Raw genomic sequence first — 21,589 nt, 5'->3', positions numbered from 1 at the left:
TCATTGTGGGACCTTCACACGCTGGTGTCAGGCAGAGAGCAAAGGAAGGAACGAACACATGAGGACTACATGGTATGTGAGGCTGCATTCAGTACTGTCGAGAAAAGGCAGGGAAGACGACAGAACTGGTAGGGAAAGGAGGTTTAAAATTTAAGAGTGGTCGGGCAAAGACTCACTGAGGTGATACCTGAGTAGAAACCTGCAGGAGATGCGAGTGAGCCACACGGGACAGGAGTCAGACACTCCACGGAGAGGAAAAGCCCGTGCTCCGAGGTAGGAGCGTGGCTGGTGGGTTTGAAGAATAAGGAGCTCACAGTAAGAGGGGGAGCAAGTATCTCTCTTCATCCAGTGCAAAGTACACATTAAAGGCCTTTCCTCCTACACATGCTTGATTCATATTAATATTACACGTCTACAATCCTTTATCTGCAATTCTAAAATCTTTAAAAACCAAGTGGTTCTCTGTGTTCAGTGCCAAAAGTCATATGGCATCAAAACCATATTTAAACTGGCATAAAGCTACTTACAGTCTTCATCCTGCTTACTGGGAATATTCTTGTTTCACTGCATAAATACTAATATGTTTGATTATTGGGAGCTAACCCACTTAGGTGTCATGATTATGTGATGTATTTGCCATATTATCATTTAACTCTGAAAAAAAAAGAAATATGAAACACATCTGGCGATGGAAATAAGGGATTATCTTGAGTTTATATGATTTCTCGAAAACAGGGTGGATAATGAAATTCTTTCCCTCTGGGACAGCAGCACGTTTGTTCCTAAAGGAAGAAAGGCAAATCCCAAGGACAGAGCAAGAGAAGCAGCAAGCGTATCTCGGCAGGCTGTATTTACCTTGGGTGGGGATCTTAAATGAAATGTGGTCTCTCGGGTCAAGTCAAAGTCAAGTGACACCAAAAAATTTTTAGTTTGGATGACAAAGAATTGATCACTTCTGGAGATTAATTTAGTGTTCCAATGATTAAATGTCCATTATAAAAGGGCCAACTTCAAATTCATATATTTTCTTTTTGTTACGGGTTTCTGGGCAAATGGTGGGGGTGGAGAACCTACATACTAGTTCTAGTATCATCTGGATGATTTTATAGAAACTTGCTTTTAGAAGCATATTTTTGTTCCTCATTTCGAGCCACAACACTGTACACAGGATGGGTAAAGAAAGCTTCAGCAGAATTTTTCTTTGGACTAAATATTAATAGATCTTTCCAGAGAATAATTCAAACTTTACCTCTAGAAATATCAAATTTTTACCACAGGTATAGCTTCTTAAATACCAATAAGTTTAACAGTGACACTGTATAATGTCTATAAATAATTAAAACAAATTTTTAATTTGAAGCTGGGATAAGTCATCCATTCTCATAAATCCTCTTTGGTGTCCATTATTTTGGGACTATACTTATATATTAGTATTCACATATGTGATGACAATTTAATATAAAAGACTGAATTTATGACACAGACCAGCTTCAGTTACTTCATAAATAGAAAATGGGACAATTTTTAACTGGATTTACAAGCAAATTGGTAAGGTTTGTGTTTCTGTGTTTTGGCAAAGACAATTAAAAATAACAGCAGGGGCATGATTTTCCCTTTCTATTCACAATTCTACAACTCATTTGTTGTTATAACAGAAGGGCTAACAAGATAGACAAGATTATATAGTTTGGAATTCCTTCTTTCTGTTATTCCTAGTTAAGAAAGCCTCTAAATAAAACCCTCCATGTTCTGGTCCGGAACGACTGGCAATTCACAGTAGCTTTAAGCTGAAGAACATATTTAACATTCTTAACCTTTATTTTTAAAAACTAGTTAAATGGCATCTTCACCAACCTCTATCAGCAGATGAAGACATTTCTTCATTCCTAATCCTAAACTTTCTCTGCGTTAAGTGAGGGTAAAATTACATGGAAAACACTAAAACATTGACTTCCTTGTGGGGGCAAGAAAGGAAACAAACCCTAAGCATAGAAAATCTAAGATAAACTTATGAGAAAGAAAGGATCCATTACTTTCTGACACAGTGTCATTATGAAAATGTACCTTTTTTCTCACATATCACTAATAAACAGTAGGATTTGCTGAGACTTTACAAGCACTCATCTGTTAGAAAAAAGTAAAAGGAAATCTTTTTCCTCCCCCACAGGAATGTCAATGGTAAGCATATCCTCAAAGACTAGAGAGAAAGCTTGTTTTTTCAGATAGCTGTATTCTCACCCAGGATTCATCTGTCATCTCTGAAACTGGTCTAAAATTAACTCTTCCTTATTGGTTGCAGTCACATGTTTTAAGGGCAAAACCAAAACCACTGATCTTATCCCTGGCTAAACATCAAGATTATCTGTGGAACTTTTTAAATATACTGAATTAGAATCCCCAAGTCTATATTCTGTAAAAGCCCCACGGATTATTCTGCTGGGCCCATGCACAGGAGCACTGAGATACGTAATAGTGCAACCCTGCACATAACGGGGCAGAGACAGAAAATCTGTATCAAAGTCCAGAGTAATAACTCACACATGGGCAGTTTGCCTATTGACCCACTGTGGAGTTTGGTAAAAGATAGTCCATCTTTCATCTCCAAGTAAATTCATCTGTTCCCCTTTGAACATTTCAATTTTTGTATGAAATGAGTTCATAAAAGAAAAAGGAATGGAGAAGCTTCAGAAGACTGTCAGAAACAGACAAGGAAAAGGAAAACAAGGTTGGGAGTCACTGTGAAGTCATAAAAGCCTAGTTAGTTACAGCTAGCATAGGAGGGTGAGGAAGAAAGATGAAGGAAAGACAGATGGTGGTTGTCTAACTGCCAGAACTGATAGCCATAGGTGCTCCCCATGTCTGCATGTTTCTTTTCTAGATAATATAAGCAAACCTGTCAATGAAAATAAATGGTATATGGCTACTTTTAAAATACAAATAAATAAGAGATTATATAGTTCCAAAACTAGGATTCTGATTTAGAACTAGAGGCTGCATCTTGTGCGGGCCTCAGGCTGCTTCAACTCATGGTGGAAGTCGGAAGGGGAGAGAGTGCATACAAAGAGATCACATAGTGACAGGAAGCAAGAGAGAGAAACCAAGGAAGCCAGACTCACTTCTATAGCAACAACCCACTCAGGTAAGTAGCCAGTCCTGCCAGAGACATTAATCTATTCATGAGGGATCTGTCCCCTGACATAGGCTCCACCTCCCAACACCATCACATTGGGGATCAAATTTCCACATGGGTTTTGGCAGGGACAAACCACATCCAAATCATAGCAGAAACTAAACATTCACAAAGTAACCTCATCAAGAGAATGAGAAGATAATCCACAGACTGGGAGAAAACATTTGCAAAGGACACCGTCGATCAAGGACTGTTTATCCAAAATACACAAAGAACTCTTAAAACTCAATAAAAAAAAAAAATCAACTTGATTAAAAAATGGGCTGAAGAGCTGAACAGACACCTCACCAAAGAAGATACACAGCAAATAAGCATATGAAAAGATGCTCCACATCTTAAGTCACCAATTAAACCAACGCACGACCTCTAAGCAGCTGTTACCATGGCCAAACTCTGGAACACCGACAACACCAAATGCTGGCGAGGGTGAGGTGCAACCGCAACTTTCTTTCCTTGAGGGTGGGAATGAAAAAGGATGCATCCACTTTGGAAGACAGTTTGACAGTTTCTTATAAACCTAAATATTCTCTTACCACATGATCCAGTGATCACATTCCTTGGTATTTACACAAAGGATTTGAAAACTTACATCCACACAAAAACCCATACACAGATGTTTATGGTAGCTTTAGTCACAATTGCCAAAACTTGGAAGCAACCAAGATGTCCTTCAATGGGTACACGGATAAACTGTGGTATACCGAGACAACGGAATATTATTCAGCACTAAAAAAAAAAAAAAGAGCAATCAAGCCATGAAAAGACATGGAAGAAACAAATGCAGATTATTAAATGAAAGAGGCCAATCTGAAAAGGCTACGTGCTGTATGATTCCAACTACATGGCATTGTGGAAAAGGTAAAACTGTGAAGACAGTAAAAAGATCAGTGGCTGCCAGGAGTTGGAGGGAAAGGAGACGGGGAGGAATAGGCAGGGCACAGAGGATGCTGAGGGCAGTGAAACCAGTCTGTGATACTGTAATGATGGACACATCATTATATGTTTGTCCAAACCCATAAAATATAGAACATCAAGAGTGAACCCTAATGTATTAACGAACTATGCACTGTGGGCGATGATGATGTGTCAGTGTGGGCTCATCAACTGTAACACACGTCCCACTCTGGTGGGGGATGCTGACAGTAGGGGACGCTGTGCATATGTCAGGGCATGTGGGAAATTTCTATACTTTCCTCTCAATTTTGCTGGGAACACCTAAAACTGCTCTAAAAAAATTAAGTTTTCAAAAAAAAAAAAAAAAAAAAAACAAAAAACTGACCTCACCAGTAATGAGCAAAGGCAATAATATGAACAGTAATCAGGTTGTTTATAAGCCATTTATGTTTTAGGGTGGATTTTGCTATGAGAACTTACCTGAGTGACTGCTCTGAAAAACAAAAGTACACCAAAGAGATTTATGTACATCTAAGATACATGAGATTGATATAATTTTTTTCTTAGAGATTAAAAAAACAACACATTTGTTCTATTATCTATAAATGAGCACTTTATTATCAAATAGTTCAGCATCAGAACAAGATTTCTAATTCCAAAAAGGTTTTCTTTACATAATATCATATTGTGAGATACATATTAGAGGAAACTGATACTACGTCCCATTTCAGGTTCTCTTTTATAATTGGGTAACTTGTTTTTATCTAAAAAGTATAAATTTATCTCATTTCTGTTAATGCTGTCCATGAAATGTAAGCATTATTTCCTTTTCAGCTAGTACTTCATAATCATACTAGTGCCAGGTTGAGACCTGTTTTACAGTGACATGAGAGTCAACTACAAGAAAAACATAATCATTTTTACTTATGGAGGCGAATCCCTCTGAACACAAAGAAAAGCAAAGGCCCTTATGTGATTAGGTGAGGCAGATCAACCCAGGAATCTCATTCAAAGATAATACTTCATATTCACTAATCCCTTGTGAGAAATTAATGACTCAGAATAAATAAATTAAAATTAGCCCTTGGGCCTTTGACAATTTAATTGCTAAGGCCTTTTGTGAATTCTAATGAATGCTCTAAAGTAGCCACTATTTCTCAGAACGGCGTCCCTGAAGAATATGGACCTTAATAATTATGGGCTGTTTTAAATTTATTTTGTGTAAATTATTCCTTCATCCAGTATTCCACAAATAGAGCTGTTCTCAGGACATATGACAATAAATTAACAGAGTGCCTACCATATACAAGGCACGGCGCTAGATGCTGAAAACGTGGTAGGGACAGCAGTCCTTGTCAAGCTGTCTATGTGACATCAGCCAGCTGCATAACAGAACATTTGGGCCAGAATAGCATGTACCAGTGTACCAAAGGAGTCCAACTTAAGTGACTCAAAAGAGGATATGGTAAACATATTAACAATAAGGTATTATAATTTTTTTCCTTGACCTTAGTCACATTGGATCAGCGCATTTGATACTTTCTACGTAACTTTGGATTTAGGCAGATGAAGAAGACTCACCACCATCCTTCTTTTGACAGACACAAGTACTCAGCCAAATGTAGCTCATCATACATACTATTAATTAAAGAGAAGTTATTCATCTCTGGCTTTTGCAGGGGAAGTGGAAAGGCTCAAAAACTCCTTTCCTGTGGGTGGGATCAATTTTTAAAGGCTCCAACTCTGCTTGCTTTGCTGATAAAGTTCTTCAGGAGATCATGGTCCATTTCTGCAAAGCCTGAAGTTTGTGTTACTACAGTCAGATGATTTATGCAAAATCTGAAGCAGAATTCTTCTAAATCCTAGGAACAACAAAAATCAGTTAACAAATTCACATTTCCCAATGCAATGCAACGTAACATTAAAATTCCTAAAACCAATAAAAAGGATTTGCTAGCCAAGAGGAGGAAATGTCGGTACAGCAGTACCTAAGAATACTTACAAAAGCCATATAACTAATATGAATCCATGCTTATAAAAATTTAAATAACACAGTAAAACGTTCAAGTTCCTCCACACCAACCAATGTAAAGAATCTGATGTTCTTCTTCCCAGAGATAGGCACCTAAGTGTATGAATTCTTTGGTACCTTTTCATCTAGTGACAGTATTATTCATTCCACTTTCAATATTTGTTAAAGGCCCTATGCTCCCGTCTTATATTTATATTGGGTGCTTTAAATATTTCTGCCTATAAAGAGTTTGTGGAAGAAAGGGTAAGCCATAAAAATAGTAACGTCAAAAACCGCTTCTCTTATTAACAGGCCACTGCTTGTTTTCCTTTGCAAGACGACAAGGGATGGGATGGATAGACGTCATCACACTACACACACCTTCAATAATCTTAACTGGGAAGATGCTTTGAAGAAATCATATCTTTCAAGTTCTTCTGGCAAGAGAATCACATCAGGTTTGTGTTTTCTGGCTTACTGTAATGTACTCTGGGCCAAAGAATTACCTCGTAGTAATTCTCTTGATTAGAACTCTAAACTTGAGAATCAGAATGAAGGTGGTGAGATGCTTTTTTCGCCCCCAGGGAAAAGAGGCGAGCCTGCCCAGACCTCCAATATGCCTCAGACCCTAGCGCCTAGGCCATGCCATCAACCCAGGACAAGACGCCGGTAGGTGGTGGGTGGTCAGTGTTTAAACTTTTGTCTCTATGTCACTAAAGGTAATTTATAAAAAATAAAGCCCCTAATAATTTCCAAGCAATTGCATATGCACATTTCACACTATCATTTTTCTCTTTAGACATATAAATTATAGCAAATGCTAAAGATGAAAATATATACACTGAAAGCCATGCCAATGTACCCACAAACCTATAGTACATGTCCTTTTAAGAAAAGAAATACTAGGAAAACCTGTTTATTTCATCCCTGAACACAGCTGGGCAGTAAGACATATCTCAGTACCAGGTAAGGCCTCAGTGGTAAAGGAAAACTCACACACCTACTTGATATCTTAGCATGTTACTGTACATAAAAATGTGCTTCATTAATATATGTTGAATATCCCAGTATCCATTTAAAATTATGTGCTCTTGCTTAAATATTTAGAAATGACATTTTTGCCTACAGCACACGAAAATGAAACAAGACAGAGATGCATCTCTTTGGCTGAATTCTGCAAAGAGGAATGGAAAAATTCAGACCTGCACCACACACGTTAAAGTATGTCTGGAGTCAGGTGGCCAGGCAGTGTGCAGCCCCACAGATCTGGATGGCGTCGGTAAAACTGCTGATGAATGGGAGAACAAAAGAACCCTTGGATCCACCTTCCTTCACTTTTGGAGAATGGGAATTTCTGGTAATTATTCAACAAAGATAGGACTTGGAAAGAGTTCCTGTGATTCTAAGAATTCACTAAATTGGCATAGGGTGGTACTGGTTGTAAGGGAGTTTTGTCTATATACAACAAGGCCCTCATTTTTCGGTAAGAGAACTGTAGTCTACTTTAAATGCTACCACTTTGTAAGGCTGGGGCCCTTCATCCTGTCCTGCAGTCCAACCACATTTCCCCAATTCCCTCATTCTCCTACAGGACTCTCATACTGTCTATGCCCAACACCACCTCTCTCACCCTCATTCTAAGCTAACACGATTTCTTGTTTCACTGAGAAAACAGAATCACTCGGAAAGAAGCTTCACACGCTCTTCCCACCATGTCTCCTCGCATAGCTGCCTGCAGACTCCATCTTCTCTGGGTGATGGCCCATGACCCTAGGTAAGGCAGGGCCCCTTGCCTCGTCACCTGGATCCTGTTGCTCCTATTCAGGAGCCCGACTCTGGGAACTGTCCCTGCATCACTTGTTTCCCTTACCAGATCATCTGCGTCTCTCGACAAACTGCTTCATCATGTTCCCCACCATCAACTCCCCCACTGAAACTGCCTGGCGCGGCCACCTGTGGCGGGCTCATGGCCAGAGCCACCGGCAGTCGGCGCTGCCCTGGTGGAAGATTCTTCCTGAAACGCTTTCCTTCCCAGCTGCAGGACACAATCTCCTGGTCTTCTTGTATCTCCGTATCTCCTTGGGCCCTGAGCATGGAGTACCCAGAACGGAATCCTCCAACCTGTCTGCGCGTGTCAGTCTCACAGCTTTAAATACAGTGAGTTTCCCGAGCTCCAGACTCGCTTAGCCAATGTGCTTATTAGACATTTTCGTTTGGACGTTTAATAGACATCACACACTTAACATAATTGAAACCAAATTCCTGATATTTCCCCCAAAACACCTCTCCTCCCACTCTTCTCTCAGTAAAGGCCGATTTCATCCTTTCAGTTGCTGATACTCAAAACCCTGGAGTCATCCCAGGTCGTCTTTCCCACCCCACCCCCCAGCCCTCCCACATCTGATCCACCAGCAAATCCCAACTTGCAAAATACATTCAAAACCCAACCGCAGCTAATGACTTGGCCCAAGCCGCCATCACCACTTACTGGATGACACGGCCTCCCAACCAACCACCCTCTGTGGCCCCGCAGGCGACTCTCAACACAGCGGCCAGGGCGACCCCTGCAGGGTGGATCACGTGTGCCCCCTCCCAACCCGCCCCTAGCTCAGCCCCAGCCCCAGCCCCAGCCCCTGCCCCGCACCATCTCCTCCCCTCACTCTGCTCCCTCCACACCCGTCCTGTCCTGCTGTTCCTCCAACACACCACCCGCACCTCCGAGAGACTTTGCTAAGTCACCTTCCCAGTGACGCCTTCCTTCCCTGACACTCTCTTTAAAATTCCAACTTCAATCTCAGCCTGGTACTCCCCATCTCTCCTCCTGAGCTTATTTCTCCACATCACCATCACCATCTGACATGCTATATAGTGTATCCATTTGCTTCTTGCCCATCTCCCCTCACCAGGAAGTCCCACAAGGGCAGAGACTTTGCTCTGTTTTGTTCACTTGCAGTTACCCTGGTGCCTAGAACAGTGCGGGCACAAAACAGGCATTCAGCGAAAACTTGCTGAATCAGTAACTAAACACTTTTGATTTTAAAACACAGGGGACAATGGAGAACCGTAGTTAAATATGTGGTTGTGAAATCTGTCCAATCTTGGATTGCCTTTCCGGTTTTGCAATATACTATTTTACTGAAATTACTTAATCTGAGCTTCAGTTTCCTCATTTGTAAATTGGAATTTATAAAATGCCTATGTCTTATAAGGTTGTTCTGAGAAGTAAATGAGACACGAACTGTGCTTAGCGTACTCCCTGGCTCATAGTCACTATGGACTAAGGGGCAGTCTAGCATGAGGGATAATTTGCTGAAAGAGCCCATTTCTTATTTGATTATTTGAGTCAGCCAAATCAAATATGCCATTCTTTATTTATAAAAATTTTTATATTAAGTATACATATAGCCTATTTTACTTGTAATCTATTCTATTCACTTAGGGTACAACGATTAGCTGGACAGGCTGCAGTGAAGTAGCGTGTCTCTACAGGCCAAGTTGAACATCATCACACAAACGCTAAGTACCTACTATGTGTCAGAAACGATCCTGGGCGTGGGAATGTGGCTGTGGGCAGCGCAAAGTCCCTGCCAACCCTCAAGGAGCTTACTTTCTAGAAAACAGAGCTGGAAGGTAACCACACAAATAATTTACATAAATAGGGAGTATGAAAAAGTCTTAGAAATCAAGCCTGGTTTGCTTGCAAACGCTATGTGCCACCACCTGGACCTCTGAACTGACCCTCCAGAGTCCAGTGTCACCACCATGGCTGTAAACGACAAACTACAGGACAGCACATAGATTTTGTTTGGCCACGAAGCATTTTTCAAGTGCCCAATGTATAATATTATTACCTTGACATAAGACAAACATTCACTGTGCTTTTAAATACTAATGTTTCAAAGTGGGTAAAATTTTCTTTTTAAGTGAAAAAAAATCTAGATTTCAAGTATTTAGAGATAAATACATAATGCGACTTTGAAGAAAAGTCAGAAGCTGCTGAAGGAAAGTGTTAACGTTCTGGTTGATAAGTCATTTCCTTCCTCACACTTTTTGTACTTTCTAAATTTTCTTTAATAAGCATATTATTATTTGCATAAGCAGAAAAAAAGTTACAACCTTTTTTCCACTAAAATGTCCCTGTTTTTTGACCAAAGGAGAGGATATCCTTATGCCAAAAGGAAATCAACTCTAAGAAGTGATGGCCTGTTTCCTAAAGATTGAGTTCTAGGATGGGTTCTTTCCTTTCTTTATTATCATAACAATGCATGGTCACTACAAAAAGTTCAGAAAAAACAAGCAAAGAGAAGGAAATAAAAATCCTCCATACCCCCACCATCCCATGATAACCACTGACTATATTCTTTAGCCTGTTTTTCTATGTCGATAATGAATTTCAGTCTTATTCAGCTATTTATACTTTAAAAAAAAAAAAAAGAACAAGATCATAGTTCCTCCCTTAGTGATATACCTTGAACACCTGCATAACTTCATGGTATTAACATTTTATAAACAATCCTCCACTGTTCACACTGACCTCTCTCTAATTTTTCAAAATTATAAACTGCAGCAGTAAACACCTCTGAAGCTAAATCTTCATCCAAACCCATGATTACCTGAGATAAATTCCTTAAAGAATCATATCTTTAAGGCTTTTAATACACGATACCAGCTGCCCCCAGAAAGACTGCACCCTCATCAGCAGTTTAGGAGAAGACCATTTTTCTGAGCCTGCATTATTTTTAAAACCATATTTCCCAGTTTGACGGGTGAATAATCATACCTTGTTTTCATTTATATTTCTATGTTTTTCATCTCTTCATAGAGCTACTAGTTCTTTGATCTAGTTTTTTCAGCCAAACTGCTCATAATTTTCTTTTTGTTTTTTACCATGGTAAACTTGCTTCATTATACATTGTAAATATTTTCCCAGTGTATCATTACTTTCTAATTTTTCCTGTGGTGTTTCTTGATGTATGAAAGTTTTTTTTATCTTTTGAAAACAGATCTGTCAATCCCTTCCTTCGTGGTGTCTGCCTGTGATGTCCCCCCTCCAGCATTATACAAATATTTACTTATATTTCATCTAGTACTGTTGTTACTTTATTTTTTTACATTTAAATCTTTAAGCTACCTAGAGTTTATTTTAGTTGGAGACATGAGACAGGCCCCTAACTCCATGTCTTCCAGAAGGCTGCGCTGGAAGGGAGCTGCTCTTACCTGGGCGTCGTATTTCACAGCCGCGGAGAGCAGAGCGATTGCATTCTCCTCGCAGATTCCTTGTTTGATAGTTTGTTGGCAGAGCTTTTTCAAACGATTTTCTCTATAAAATGTGGCCAAGTCTAGCAATCCTGGTGGAAAGAGGTGTTAATCAGGGGGGTTGATTTCAAGAATCCTGATTTAAACTCACTCAGCCATTCAGAGATGATTTGGGTATTATTTTAAATATAATCCTAATTGAATTGCCAGGCAAGTAAAGACCTGCTGACTCACATTTTCACATGTGGCTCTACTCAAGAAGGTAGCCAGGCTGAGCCAATACAGAAACCAGGAGCACAGAGAGAATGGCTTTAATGTTTTTTTCCCCAGGAAAAAAAGAAAAGGAGTGTGCTCCCCTAATCGCCCCTCCCGCTGCATTCTCAACGCCTGTCCTGGGTCGCTCCTGGGAGCAGACACTCACGCTGCCACGGTGCCCATCTGGAAAAGAAAAGCCTTTCCCGGACACGCGTCTGCCTCCTGTTACCCCAATCCCATTTCTCGGCTCCTGTGTATGGCAGAACTCCTAGGGAGAGCCCTCTGTACCTGCCGTCTCCATTTCTCACCTCCCATCCTGACCTCAAGCCAGTCCAGGCAGAACCCCATGCCCACTGCTCATGACGCCACACCTGTGGTCGTCACAGAATGGCTTCCGTGGTGCCAGATCCAAGGTCTATTCCCTGGTTCCCTCTTACTCGACATTTACACAGAACGTGATGGGTTGACGATGCCCTCCTCGGAATGCTTTGCTACTTGCTTGCGGTTTTGTTCTCCTTAACTGGCTGCTCCTCAGTTCTCTGGGCCGGACCTTTTCTCCTGACTCCCAAACGTTCCTTCCAGCGCCCAGCAGACGCTTATTTCACTGACTTCCCTACGAGCACTCCGGCCCGAGGGTTTTAAGCACCACCTCCATAGGCTGATGAGTCCTGTTACAGCACCTGCATCCACTTGCAAGCAATTCCCGTAGCCAGGGATACACATAGGCAAGTAATTTAATTCTACCCCGAGGGACGATGGGAAGAACTCTAACAGCAGTGGTCAATCAGCATTTGGAAGGTCCTATTTGTTTTCAGATATTGCTATTTGACTCTTCATTAGAGACTTGTTGATTAGCATAAAGAATGTCAGAATTAGTTTGTCACTGGGAAAACAGTGGTGTCGAGGATGTGTGGCTTGGCCAGGAATACTGTGAGTCCTCTGCCCTTGCAAGAACAGGGCCCCAGTCGGCCTGCACCGTTGGCAGCAGTACGCGTGCTAGGTCTGCATGCAGCCCCCAGTGGCCACCTGATCAGAGGGTTAAGCTGAATCCTGCGACTAGAACATTGTAACATGCACCTCACTCTAACCTGTCATGAAGGCACATGCCATAGAGTGCCTAAACGACAGAGAGATGGGATTTCATCCATCTTACCATATTAATTGTTTCTGTGTCTGTCTGCTAATAAATTTTGTACAAGTAGCAGAATTTGATTGGAAACTTGCTTCCATTATAATATCACAAATATTATCAAAGTTATGGAAGAAAGACCTTATGGCCCATTGAAGAATACTGAGATCTTGAGAGTTGTGAATGGCTTAATTGTTCTCAACAGCTCCAAACGCTCCAGAGCTTCGGTCTCACACATGCAGCACTGCCCTAAGAGAGGACCCTGCTTCCTCCAGGCACACCCTGACCACAGGGCAGCCAAGGAGCCAAGTGTCTCCTTCCAGCCCACACCTTGGGTGCCTGGGGTTCCCTGCCTAATTGGCCCTGAGGGCACGTGTGTATTTCCTCCCTCTGACAGACCACACCACCAATGTGTGGACCCCTGGCCCCAAGGGGTAGCCCGGGCTGGGGGTGGATGGAGCTTGGACGTGCAGGCTGGCCTGCCCACACACTCCTTGAGATGCAGGATGCAGCCACAAGCTGGAGGCCAGGGGTCTGTCCTTCATGTGCCACTAGGTTCTAGCACAGAACTCTAAGGGATCCTGAAACTCTAAATTTCCAAGTAAAATGCAAACGTGGTCTTTCAGGTTTGAAGTACGTTTTTCAAGGCTGGAGGACTGAACATACTTTATCTGAAGTTTGTTAGCTTGACATATAGCTTCAAATTTTTAGGCATATATGTACATAGGCTTCCCTTTGGATTCTTAACAGGCCTCTGCAAATGTTAGGAGAGGGCGTGTGTAAATTGGTAGCTCAAACTCCTTTGGCTTTTCAAGAGCAAAACCTGTGGCTCTCTATCTTCCTCACCTGAGTGCATGGCACTTCCACGAACCCAGCTGCTCAGGCCAGACACCTCAGGGCCACTGTCCCCTCGCTCCTCTCACCTCCTGTTCCAACCTTCAACAAATGCCATCCGCTCTATCTTTAAAATATGTCCAGGATCTGATCTACTGTCAATCCCTCCACTGCTACACCACGCTTAACCCAGGACAGCATCATCTCTCACCTGAACCATTATAATTACTGATCTTTAAAAAAAAAAAAAATCACATCAGTCTTGTGGCAGAAGCTGCTAGCTGCCTCTCCCCACTCCAACACATGCACACACGCACAAACACAAATCCATTCTTTCTTTCTCCCCAAACCACAGAATTTTTGGCCAAGCCATGGCCATATGGAAATGTGCATTTTCCCAGCCTCCTACGCTGGGCGCAGCCTCGATCAGGTAGAAATTAGGGAACTTCCGGACCCTCCCTGTAGAGACACTGGGATTGGCCGTGTGCCCTTCCCCATCCCTTCCTGCATGCGGCTGCCCCATAACGCTCCACAGTGGCAATGGTTTGATACTTCATCTGTCTCTTATTTTACTCCCCAGTTGACATTTGTATGAAGCAGTAACAAGGGAAAAACGTTTGGGTTCAACACACACCCAAGGAGCCACTTCCGTGATTACCCTCACAGCGACTGGCTTTCAGGTGCTACAAAAACCACCTTGTCAGTTACTCAACCCGTGGCCAGTTTCTCGGGAAATTCTCTGGCAATTACCTACTGCCTCCTCGGGAGAGAGGCTGATGCTGTCTGTGTACAGGTATTCCAGGAAGGCTCGGTAAACAGGGTACGAAAATTCGCTCATTTCTACAATATCGTCCTCATTGTCTTCCAGCGAAGAACGAAAATGCTCGCATCTGAAGGAAGAAAGAAGTGGTCAGGTCCTAGCTGCGGGTGAGAACAGGCGGCCTCCCTCAGCGGCACGTCCCTTGCGGGTGCGCACCTGCAGGTCCTGCCTTGGTTCTTTGTTTCTTTGCTGGGCTGAGGTTTTCAGACAATCGTTCACGCGACAAGGCTGCACTGCACACCTGCCGCTGTGGGCGGCCCAGGCAGCTGCCGCTAAGGGCCGCGCTGGTGAGCACCGTGCTGGGTTCCCTGGCGTCGCTCTCAGACCACATATGCTGATGGGTATTTAGAAAAATCAGTGGGTTTATTTTTACAAAATCTGAGTCATTTTGTTTTTTCACTCTGTTATGGGTTGAATTATGTCCTTTAAAAATTCATATGTTGAAGTTACAACCCCCAGCACCTCAGAATGTGACCTTAATCGGAGTCTTTGCAGAGGTAATCAAGTTAAAATGAGCTCACTGGGGGAATCCCTGATCCAATACGACTGGTGTCCTTGTAAAAACGGGAAATTTGGACACGGACACACACACAGGGAGAAGCCATATGATGACTGGAGTTAGACTGCCACACACCGAGGAATGCCAACGATTCTCAGTAGACCACCAGCTAAGAGAGAGGCAGGTGTGGGACAGATTCTAGCTCACAGCCCTGGGAAGGAACCCATCCGGCTGACACCTTGATCTTGGACTTCTGGGCTCCAGAACTGTGAGGGAATAAACTTCTCCTGTTTAAGCCACCAGTTTGCAGACCTTACTTAAAACAAACTAACCCACCCCTTTTCTCTACGGAGGCTTATGTGTTATTGTGAGAGTAAAGGAGCGGTACAGCCTGACCTTACTAAAGGGGAACTCGAGTCTAAAATGTGCATTGAGTTTGTGATTCATTAAAACAGGATTTAAACATCTGTTATATAACAACATAATGAATTTCAAAATCATTTGCTCACAGAAAAAAGCCAGGAGCAAAAGAATGCATCCTGCATCGTTCCATTTATGTAAACTTCTGGAAAATGCTAACTACTCTACAGTGACAGAAAGATCGCTGGTTGCCCAGGGCTGGGGCATAAGGGGCCTGTGGGGGTGGGGGAGGGGTGGTGGGAATGTCCTGTATCTCGATGTGGGGCCAGAGGTTTCAGAGGCAGGTACATGTGTCAGTGCTCATCAACTGCACGCTTGAAATGGATGTAGCTCATTGCTCACACACACCAACAAATTTGATTTTTAAAATCTTTGTGTTAGCTTCACCCCAGACCTTGTTGGTCTGGAAAAGTCTTGATCCTCTTTTTTTTAAAGCATCGAAACATTCAGTATCCCACCAGTGATTAAGGAGGCTGGTTACTAAGAGCCGAGCTCAGTTCCCAGGCAGGAAAGTTGACTGATGTCCAGGTACTCAATATGGTGTTCAAGGCACGGAAGGAACACGCTCACCCAGCGCGAGCTGGCTGTGTCTGACGCCAAGGCAGACAACGGACTGTTTCCAGCCTCCCAGGAACACCCACAGTACTGATTTCCCCAGCACTCGTCGCACACGACCTGTTCTTTCTTGTTTCCCAGGCTGCACTGTGTTCTCATAGGGGCAAAAACAGCCTTACAGCTTTTCATTATTACTGAAGTGCCTAATGTAGTTCCTTGGACGCTTCGAAGATAAAGGTTAAAGAAACAGATTTATCTCAGTTCTCAAAATAAATGATTCCTTACCTAATTTTGAGAAGGACTTTATGTGCATAAATGTACTTTCCATCCACCAGAAATGTCAGGTCTGCAGTGTCCGGGTTGTCAAATTCCCTCTTCAGTGACTCAGCCACTGTGAGGTGGTCATCGGGTTCTAAGGGAGTGACACAAATACTTCTAGAGTAAACTACAGACACAGTGAAAACACAGGCCACGACACAGCATTGCTCTACTGACACTCATGAAAACACCAGTTCCCCGGATAACTGCCCGAGTGAGCAGTGCTTTTCTCCCTAAAGATCTGCATCTCTGTAATCCTTAAGGATGAGAACCTCACACACATCTGCTTATAAATCTGGCAAAACAACAAAAAAAAGTCCCAAACCACCTCACTAATTTTAAATGAAATTTTAGAATGTTTGAGTAAATACACTAAAAATAAAAGATATAGTTTCCCAGTAAAATTAAAAAGCAGTCAAATAAAACTGCTTTTAATTTAGGACTGGTGTTGGTTTCTGATGCTTTTAAGAAAATTAATCAAATGAATCCCCTTTCTCAGGAGCCCATGATAGACAGAAATGATGATACTTCGCCTACCAAAGTCCTCACTATCCAGATAAAAGCCCTGAGTCCTCTTCCCGGTCGCCAGGCCATCCCCCCAAGGGGCCGTCCCCCAGATGACCAGCTCACCCACTCACCCACAGACAGGAGGCGCCACGTGACAGCGGGAGTGGCAAAACAGGCAAACACGTCGTCGGTGCAGGAGAAGTGGGTGAGGTGGGGGAGGACCACCGACTGGCCCCGGCACTGGCCCCACATGTACACGTGCCCTCCCTGGGTCTTGGCAGCGGACGTGTGGGCGGAGTGACAGGCTGCGATCTCTATAATCCTAAATCCACAAACACATGCCCCATCAACACGGTGAACAGGAGAAGAAATAAGTTGCTTTCTCCTCCCCCTACCTTTAATCGATTTGGGGTATTACAAACTTAATTTACAGAAGGGGGCAGGCCCGAGAAGATCAAGCAACCACACAAGACTTATATGCCTCATCTCCTAAGTCTTCAGGCACCAAACAGTTACTCACACTTAAGCCACACTTCAGTGGCACTTGTAACTCAGGACGATCTGTCTGTTAGCACTTCCAGCCAGTAGGCCTATAAAAATCTGCCCCATCCTGCTTTGAAATTCAAGTACAATCCAAGAGAGTAGAGGCCAAAAAAAAAAAAAAAGGATGATTTAATTATTCTCTTAAAACATTACTTATTGAAGAAAATAATAAAGATTTGGGCCATCTGGACTTAGGGTCAATAAATAAATATTTTCATCAAAATGTCATCTATTCCGGCATGCTGTGGGTCATGCCAGCTCATACTGCCAAGAGTGAGTTCAGTAGTTCTCCCCCCTGGGCCGAACCATCTGTAGCCCGAGGGGCCAGTTTCTAGATCACCACATGATAGACCCTACTGCAGCAAGTTCATGACTGACGGGAGGTAGTTCTCAGAACACTTCCTAATGGAAGACATTGTTTTGTAGATCTGGAAATAGTTATAATACTTTTCTATAAGAATAAGCCACCATACAGATTCGAAGAGGATTAGCAACCTCTTTCTTTCACCCCAAGGGAGGTCCCCTTCTTGATTTTGCCCCCACGGGCAGTGGTGCCAGCATCCTCAGAGACTCAGGCTCTAAACTTCAGCGTCACCTTTGACTTCTCCCTCCTCACCACTTTCTTCAGAGTATCCACTTAACAAATAACAGAGATCCTTTCTTTGTAATGTCTCCCCCCCCCCCCCCGCCACCAGCGTGGGTCTGGCGCACCCTGCGTCTGGACCCTGGAACAGCCGCCCGGGTCTCCCTGGCCTCAGACTCTCCCTCTTCCCCCCATGTCACAGGGTGGGGTGGGGGCTCCTGAGACACTGTTCTCATCAGCGCTTTCCAACCCCCATGACTTCCCGTGAGACTAAATCCTGACACGACATCAAGGCCTTCCGTGATTTGGTTTCTACCTCTGTCCAGCCTTAAGTCACTTTGTCCACACACCCTATGTTCCAACAAACAAGATGCACTCACTGCCCCTCAACGTCTTTATTTTATTCACGGTTAAAGTTCTTGTTCAGGAATGTTCTCTCCCTCTCTCTGCCTTACAAACCCTACCCATCGTGTCAGGCCCAGTTCAGACAGCCCTGAGGTTCAGAGGTCTCCCGCCTGCCTGGGCTCTCATGGCCACTTCCTGTCCACACCGTGCCAGCCTGGCCCCGTTGGCGTTTCGTGTGTGTCAGTTTCCTCTGTTCAGCTAGATGACAAGCTCCTGGCAGGCCGAATCACTGGGGTAACTTCTCTCTCTCTCTCCAAGCATGTAACGCGGTGTCTTACTACATAAAATTTGTAGGTCATTTTATTGCCTAACTGGGGACGGCTTAGCCACACAAAGCCACCGAGAGCTGCCTTAAGAACCCACTGCTGTGCCACAGTGGAGAGCCCGGCCTTCGCAGTCAAACAGACCCAGGCTGGAGTCCAGCTCTACCACGAGGCTGTGTGACTAGGGGACTGTCGCTCAGCCTCTAGGAACCTCTATTTCATCACACTCCAGGGCTGGTGTGAGAATCAAATGACAAAATGTTAAGCGCCAAGCACAACGTCTGTGTATAAATGGTAGCATCACAATAGAGGTTTCTTAACGCTACTACTGCTCTGTATCTTAAGTGGCAAAGCCTCCCTTAGGCAGAGACTGTGCATTTCTAATGATAATTCAGATAATTCTTCCCTGGAAGAGTCCTTTCTTGACATTTGCATGACTATGTCCGTCCCCTGGCTCCGACCTCTAAGCCAGCTAAGCCAGCGCTGCTGCGCAAGGAATCCTTGCCAGGTGGGGAAATGGCCAGTGCTATTCGGCTTCCCCATAAGCACATTCTTTCCAACAAATACAGAAAATGGGAGAAGAAGTAGAACACATACATTTATCGAAAGAAAAGTACGTCTCCTGTTACCATCTATGTTACTGGCAAGCCTCACGTGTCACCCTCAGCGGCAGGGCAGCAACACAGCCTGCGTCCGGTGGCCTAGCACAGCGGGCAGGACGTGGGCACGGAGGCAGACAGGAGTTTGCAGAGGCCACATTACTTAAATTCTTATAATCAGCTTTATCATCTTTTTAAAGAAAAAAAGAAAAGCAGGCGGGGGGTGGACAGGATACAAAGTAGCAATCATCTCACAGCTCTGTGGTTTAGGGTGAATGAAATACGGCATCCCGCAGAGCTGGGCACTCAAGAATGGCTTCTGTGGCTAAAAATGTTTAACAGCTGCTGCAGACCCGTAGGGCCTGCCCCAAGGAGCTCGTGACCTAGCTGAAGAGAGCCTGCAGGCGATTCCCACGTAACCTCGCAGTGTGGGCTGGGACAACCTCGGGGAGGATTTAAAGTACAAGGGAGCTCACTGGGCCACGTAGGCTTTGGATTTGTCACAAATGGAATCAGAGCCCATGAGGTGGAGAGAAAAGCAAGACCAAACATGCAGCAGGGGGTGGGGACAGCAAGGCTGAGGACAGCTGGGACATGCAGGCACCTTGCGGGGGCAGAGAGCAGCAAGGTGTGCTAGGAACAGTGGTGTCCACTCAGATCCAAGGCTGAGGAGTTCAGATGGGATCTGAGGTGACAGGCAAATGGGAAACAGCTTTGTCAACAGGGCCATGAGGTAATGAAAATGGTGTTCTCAGAAAGACTGGTCTGGCAACAGTGTGCAAGGCAGAAGTGCGAGGGAGAGAAAGAACAGCCCAGAAGGCTGGCTGGGGAGGCCTACGGGTGTGGCCATGTCCCATCCGAGTCATGTCACCAAGGAGGGGTCAGGGTGACGCAGATATAAATGCAGAGGAAGGAGAGGAGTCAAAGGTGGCCCCAGAGAGTGCGTCGGAGGAAACACCAGCCTGGCAGTGCTGAGGGGGGTGGGAGCAGGCCTGCTCCCTGGCCTGTCTGAGGCCTGGCTGGTGGGCTGCGACATTGGAACCACCTCGGTGGTACGGCCACCTGGTATTTTCTGAGGCCAGGAGAGGTTAGAACAGCCCAGCAAAGTTTAGGGAAACATCAATTAACTGTTCTTGCTCTCTCTAGATTTCAGCACTTCTGCAATGACCTAAGCAAGGACTTTAGTTTCTATACACTTTGGGATAAAATTCTATGAAAAAATATCACTGATTAGAACACAATAGTGTCCTTGTTTGTGAAACTACCCAACATCAGAAAATCAAAATAACTTCATTCCTACATTCCCTTCTGAAATGTTTGCTATTAGCCTCCGTGAAAGGGGAACGGCCTTTGCCTCTACAGCAGCTGGTGACCCGAGGTGGGAACGCTGCTTCCCGGAAAGGGGCTGGGACAGACTGAGCCAAGGGGTGAGGGTGGGGAGGGCCACACTGCCGCCAGCCGTCCCTGGGCACGGCCTCATGACGTTTACCTGGCACACCTGGCTCCGCACGGGAAGTCAGGGGTGGGGCGCGGGCGTGGCTGACCGCAGCAGCTGCTACAGGAAGGAGAGTGGAGACAGTTTAGAGGGAACCTTCAGGTCTAGGCTTGGGACCCAAGCAACTGCCAAGGAACCTCGCCTTTGCCTAAGGTCATCAGTTTTTAAATCAGATCCATACCAAGAAGTAAATTTTGATGCTCAGATTTTCCAGTCTTACATGCAACAATGACTATAACCTGAGCTAACCTTTACTGTCAGAGTGTCTGGCATATTTCACACTTTATTTTGTAGCCAATCTTAATGGAAAAAAAAGTTACTACATGCTCTTCATAAACAGGTTTTGTGTCACCTCAACAAAATGATCCGCAACAACCGCAGAGCTTAATGGCTGTGAAGTACTAGAAATGAAAAAGCAGAGAGTGAGAAAGAACGTAAAACAGAAAACAACGAGCAGGGCAAAGGTCACTTGTGAGGGGGAAGAATAATGGAGAAGAAACAGCAGTGATCAAAGGATCCACAGCAGTGATTCCCAATCCTGGCTTCGTGAGAGCCCAGAGCATCATTGGTTACCTCAAGAAGCTGCAGAGTTCTCAAAAATTCAAGGCCAAGTTAGGTTTACGTCAATGTAACTTAACATGTGCTCTTATGGAACTTCTAGAACAAAGACACAAATTCTGGTCAATCAAATACCAAGGTCTTGAAGCTTCAGGAAGATTGGGAATGACTAAGTTAGAGAGAAGACGATCATTTTAATTGTTAAAATTACTTTTACATAAACATAAATTGCTGACAAATGTTAGTATTCTTCACCATAAATAGACTTCTCTGGGAAGCATTTTAAAAGGTTTCCTTGGGGTGGTTGTTCAAGCAAAAAATCCAGTGTACACAGAGTTTTTTCCTTTCCACTTCTGTGGACAGGTAACTGAGAACTAAAGACCCACCCTGCCCTAAATCCGATCCTGTTCCTAATTCATCAAGCTTCCCCATAATGGGCCCAAAAGAGTCAGAAG

The 21,589-nt window shown here is 43.9% G+C and overlaps 1 protein-coding gene across 5 annotated transcripts in view; it reads right to left on the bottom strand.

The window, feature by feature from the left end:
- Positions 1-4,674: 4,674 nt before the first annotated feature.
- RCBTB2 (RCC1 and BTB domain containing protein 2) overlaps positions 4,675-21,589 on the bottom strand; it is a 40,324-nt gene continuing 23,409 nt past the window's right edge. For 3 of the 5 annotated variants that reach the window (XM_045566643.1, XM_045566644.1, XM_045566648.1), the window contains 6 exons: positions 20,571-20,636; positions 16,820-17,010; positions 16,149-16,275; positions 14,320-14,459; positions 11,313-11,443; positions 4,675-5,946 (listed from right to left, as the gene is read on the bottom strand). In XM_045566643.1, the coding sequence (XP_045422599.1) occupies positions 5,806-5,946; positions 11,313-11,443; positions 14,320-14,459; positions 16,149-16,275; positions 16,820-17,010; positions 20,571-20,636 (796 nt within the window). In that variant the 3' untranslated portion in view covers positions 4,675-5,805. The remainder of the gene's footprint in view (positions 5,947-11,312; positions 11,444-14,319; positions 14,460-16,148; positions 16,276-16,819; positions 17,011-20,570; positions 20,637-21,589) is intronic. The other 2 variants (XM_045566646.1, XM_045566645.1) reach the window with 1 other exon arrangement.

Source organism: Lemur catta, chromosome 13, assembly GCF_020740605.2.
Source record: "Lemur catta isolate mLemCat1 chromosome 13, mLemCat1.pri, whole genome shotgun sequence".
NCBI classification, from domain to species: Eukaryota; Metazoa; Chordata; class Mammalia; order Primates; family Lemuridae; genus Lemur; species Lemur catta.
Note: the sequence above shows the minus strand (reverse complement) of the source record. Positions and strands in the feature narration are given on the sequence as shown.